This window comes from Dipteris shenzhenensis, chromosome 12 (genome assembly GCF_047967505.1).
Source record: "Dipteris shenzhenensis isolate YYH24624 ecotype China chromosome 12, Dip_SZ_1.0, whole genome shotgun sequence".
NCBI lineage: Eukaryota > Viridiplantae > Streptophyta > Polypodiopsida > Gleicheniales > Dipteridaceae > Dipteris > Dipteris shenzhenensis.
The window spans coordinates 17,586,870-17,591,134 of NC_141607.1; the positions used below are offsets into that span (position 1 = coordinate 17,586,870).

At 46.3% G+C, this 4,265-nt stretch overlaps 1 protein-coding gene across 1 annotated transcript; it reads left to right on the top strand.

The window, feature by feature from the left end:
• The first annotated feature begins 415 nt into the window (after positions 1-415).
• On the top strand, positions 416-2,531 carry NRS/ER (nucleotide-rhamnose synthase/epimerase-reductase). The gene is made up of 2 exons (XM_087382639.1): positions 416-1,429; positions 1,963-2,531. The coding sequence occupies exons 1-2, from the start codon at positions 977-979 to the stop codon at positions 2,419-2,421; spliced, it is 912 nt and encodes a 303-aa protein (XP_087238765.1). The 5' UTR covers positions 416-976; the 3' UTR covers positions 2,422-2,531.
• The last annotated feature ends 1,734 nt before the right edge of the window (positions 2,532-4,265 follow it).

Sequence of the window (4,265 nt, forward strand, 5' to 3'; positions counted from 1 at the left end):
AATCAGGGGCACATGCAAGCTAAAGTCTCCAGGAAGCTTGCTGGGCCTTGCTAGAGTTAGAGGCACACCCTCTTGGTGGACCTTACTAGTCCATTTGCATTAGTGAGACATCCATCCGATTGCCTTCAGGGGCACATGCAAGCTAAAGTTTGGCTGAATCTTGCTTGAGCCTGCTGAAGTTAGGGGCACTTGTTGGTTCTCCGTTAGTGCGTTCGCATTAGTGAGGCATCTGATTGGCTTTTTGCCTGAACCTTGCCAAAAGGGTAAAATATCCCAAGATGACAGACTACGTGTGCATTCCTATGGTCACACAAGAAGAAGAAGAGGAGGAGGACGACGACAAAATCATCCTCAGTGGTGGACAAAGAGTATTGACGCCCCGCCCAACCAGGGAGAGGAGGGAGAAGGGGACAGGCGGAGAGTCGAGAGGGAGAAAGAGAGAAAGAGAAATCTTCTTTGGGTGAGTAAAAGTCTGGGGGAGGATTCTTCTTTGATTGCTAGGAGCAAGCGTCATCGCCCACGTTAGGCACGCACGGAGAGAGAGAGAGAGAGAGAGAGGAGTGGAATGAGCGCCAGAAGCAGTCGAGTCGTGAATCATCATCTACAAGAGAGCGTCTTTGACCGGCACTGGGATCTTGGATAGCACCGGCAGCAGGGAAGGATAAAATTCACTCTCGGGAGCGCGAGAGGCAGAGAGAGCGAGAGAGAGAGAGAGAGAGAGGGGAAGCAAGCTCGAGCGAGAGCAAGATCAAGAGCACGCAGAGCGAGTGAGAAAGAAAGAGATTGAGATCGAGAGAGAGATTGTTGCAACAGCAGAGAGCGAGAGAGAAAGACACGGAGAGTGTAGCACCAGCAGTAGCAGATCTGGGAGAAGCTAGCAAAATCGAATTTTGAGCAAGATCTACCGTCTTGTTCATCGTCTCCTTCTTCCTCTCCTTCGCCACAAGAGCTCTCGAGCTTCGCAGCATCAGAAGCTATGGTGGCTTCCTCAGAGAATGGCTCCAGCTGCAATAGCTTCAAATTCCTCATCTATGGCCGCACTGGATGGATCGGCGGTCTCCTTGGCAAGCTCTGCGAGGCGCAGGGCATCCCCTTCCAGTATGGCGATGGCCGCCTCGAGAACCGATCGCAACTCGAGGCCGACATCGCCTCCGTCAAGCCCTCCCATGTCTTCAACGCTGCCGGCGTCACTGGTCGCCCCAACGTCGACTGGTGCGAGTCCCACAAGGTCGAGACCATCCGAGCCAACGTCGTTGGCACCCTCACCCTCGCCGATGTCTGCCGCGAGCACCATCTCCTTCTCATCAACTACGCCACCGGTTGCATCTTTGAGTACGATGCCCTTCACCCCCTCGGTACCGGTGTCGGATTCAAGGAGGAAGACAAACCCAACTTCATCGGATCTTTCTACTCCAAGACCAAAGCTATGGTGAGCAATCTGCTTCTCCTTCTTCTCCTTTTCGGTTTCCCGCGGCTTCCTGGCCGGATCTTGCTTGTGCCTGTCTCTCTTGATCTGTGTTATGCGATCAAACGAGGGTTTTGTTCTCATTCCGAGAATGCCTCATAGTATTCATCCTCCTTTGGCTTCCATTAGCTTCAACTTTCTGGATCCGTGCGATTCTGTCCAAGAACAGCTTATCATGTGATAGTTTCCGAGCAGCAAAGGCCGGCAAAACGACAGGCAAAAAGCAGAGCTAGGAAACTATCATCATTTGAGCTCTCCTTCTTGCCTGTCGCCTTGCCGGCTTTTGCTGCTGCCTCTCCTTGGGAAATTGATGCGGTGGCCCGTGCCTTGCTTGCAAAGTGTACATCGAGCTCCCATTTTGCCTTGTGGAGTTCTTTGTCAATAGCTTAGAATCCTTGTTCGCCGATTTGTTTTCATAATGCCGCACGCTTGACGGATTCTTATCCCCCAAGGGGGCATTGCCCTGCATTTATTATTCTTCTTGCTCTTTGATCCAGGTGGAAGATCTGCTCGCAAACTATGAAAACGTCTGCACTCTCAGAGTGCGCATGCCCATCTCCAGCGATTTGAATAACCCACGGAACTTCATTACCAAAATCTCTCGCTACGAGAAGGTTGTCAACATTCCCAATTCTATGACCATCCTGGACGAGCTGCTGCCTATTTCCATTGAGATGGCCAAGCGCAACCTTTCAGGCATCTGGAATTTCACCAATCCCGGCGTGGTAAGTCACAATGAAATACTGCAGATGTACAAAGAGTACATCAATCCCAGCTTCACGTGGAAGAATTTTACTTTAGAGGAGCAAGCCAAGGTCATAGTAGCTCCCCGAAGCAACAATGAGCTGGATGCAAGCAAGTTAAAGAAGGAATTTCCCGAGCTTTTGTCTATTCAGGAGTCACTGATCAAGTATGTTTTTGAACCGAATCGAAAGGTAGCGAAACAAGAGATCTGAACAATGTATGGAAACAGGAGGGTGAGATGAGTTGTTATTCTTGGGCGTTGAGCAGGGTGAGACATTGGATTAATTGCTATTATTAAGCAAGTCAATTCTTGATTATTTAATGGAGGCCTTGTGCCTGAGTCGATTCAAAAAGCTGAATGTTTCAGATTGATTTGCTATGTTTTGTTGGGTCCCCTTGCTTTCCGTGTGTGGAGATGGAGACTCATTCCAACAACAAAGGACGTATGCAGTAATTGTATGCTAGAAACAACGATATCATTACCCGTAACAGTCTATGGCTGGGTCTCTCCTAGATGGTTGGCATGGGACGGAAGCGAAGTATCAGATTTGATACGCATTTTCAAATGCTGCCCCTTGCTCCCGGAGAATCGATATAAATTCAGAATCCTGATCCTTTCTAAACGTAATGAATACTGAATTGGGTGCATCTCTGTGCCTGTAACGTGCAGCTAGCTTGTCTGGACAAGCTAGACTAACGTTACAGCTACCTTTGGACAAGCTAGGCTAGAAATGCAGAGACTAGAGTCAAAAGTATTTATACTATCCGTGAGTTAGTTATGCTAGGCAAGGGAAATCGTGTTTAGAAAATTTTTTAACAGACCCTACTGCTCGCCTTTTGCTCATTTCTTGTAAGTAAGGTTGCTAATTTTGGTTTGATTTCTGGATTAAGAAACAGAGGATCTGCATTGATATGTAAGCGCCAATGGCTGAAGGTTTACACATGCAACCCAGTTTAACACTGCTCGCACAATTTATGCATTTCTATGGCTAGTTTGTGGTCCTTATACCTGCCCCCAATCTGGTATTTTTAGCTCCAGCCTTTCTGTCATGGATTCAAAAGAGCAGTCATGCAATTCCTTTGATGCTGTGGGGAGTTAGTACTTTTGCCTCGTATACCCTGTTCAGTAGATCAAATGCTTATATATTTCAAAAGCACTGCCTTGTACCCTTGTGCTGTTCATCGACTGCCTATATACTTCTTTGAAGCACATGTACGCTTATATATATTTTGCTTTCCTCTCAGTCTGGTGCATATTTTGGGTCACTCCTGCTATTGTTAAGTGCGAGAGACTATTGGCTCTTGAATCCTACAAGATTTCCAAATCTTCTGGACTTTGCTCCCTTTTTTATGCAGTTCAGAGGTGGACTGGCCTCCAAATAGATGTCTTCATTTGAGTTCAAGAAGCATTAAAGTCTTTAGTGTCAGCATCTGCCTCTTGCCTTGAAGATCTGCTGTTCCAGCTCTGAATTGTTGTTGCTGCCAAGCAAGAGCTTCGTCAGGACCTCGGAACGCTTGCTTACTTTCCACTATTAAGAATGCCAATACTGTCTGGTCTTCACAGACATCCTGGGTATCAGTTGCTGCAATGAATTGGTCGAAGTAGAGGATGTGGTCGAAGTAGAGGATGTGTTCTATCCACATGTACTAATTGTTGATGCATTGAACCCCGTTTCTTTGGTTAGAAACTTTTGAAATCTCTTTGAAAATGTTATTTGTATGCACCTCCAATCTTTTCTCACGGTGTCGATCACTTTGTCCTAGTGTTTGCTTGGTTTGGCATTTGAATAATCCACTCTGGTCTCAAAACGATTCATAGACGTGGCCTTTTGTGATTGATGATTCATCAACTAATATTTGGATAATGATCGGAGAATCTCAAATAGCAAACTGGATTCATGATGGTTTTTTCTTGGGGGACCACTAAGCAATATGTAACATAGCATGTGAGATCAATAGAAGGGGTTTTATATCTTAGTGGAGTTACATAAAATAGATATACGTTTGGGGTATTTTAATTCAAAAAGTGAAAATTTTCATACATAACGGATACTTT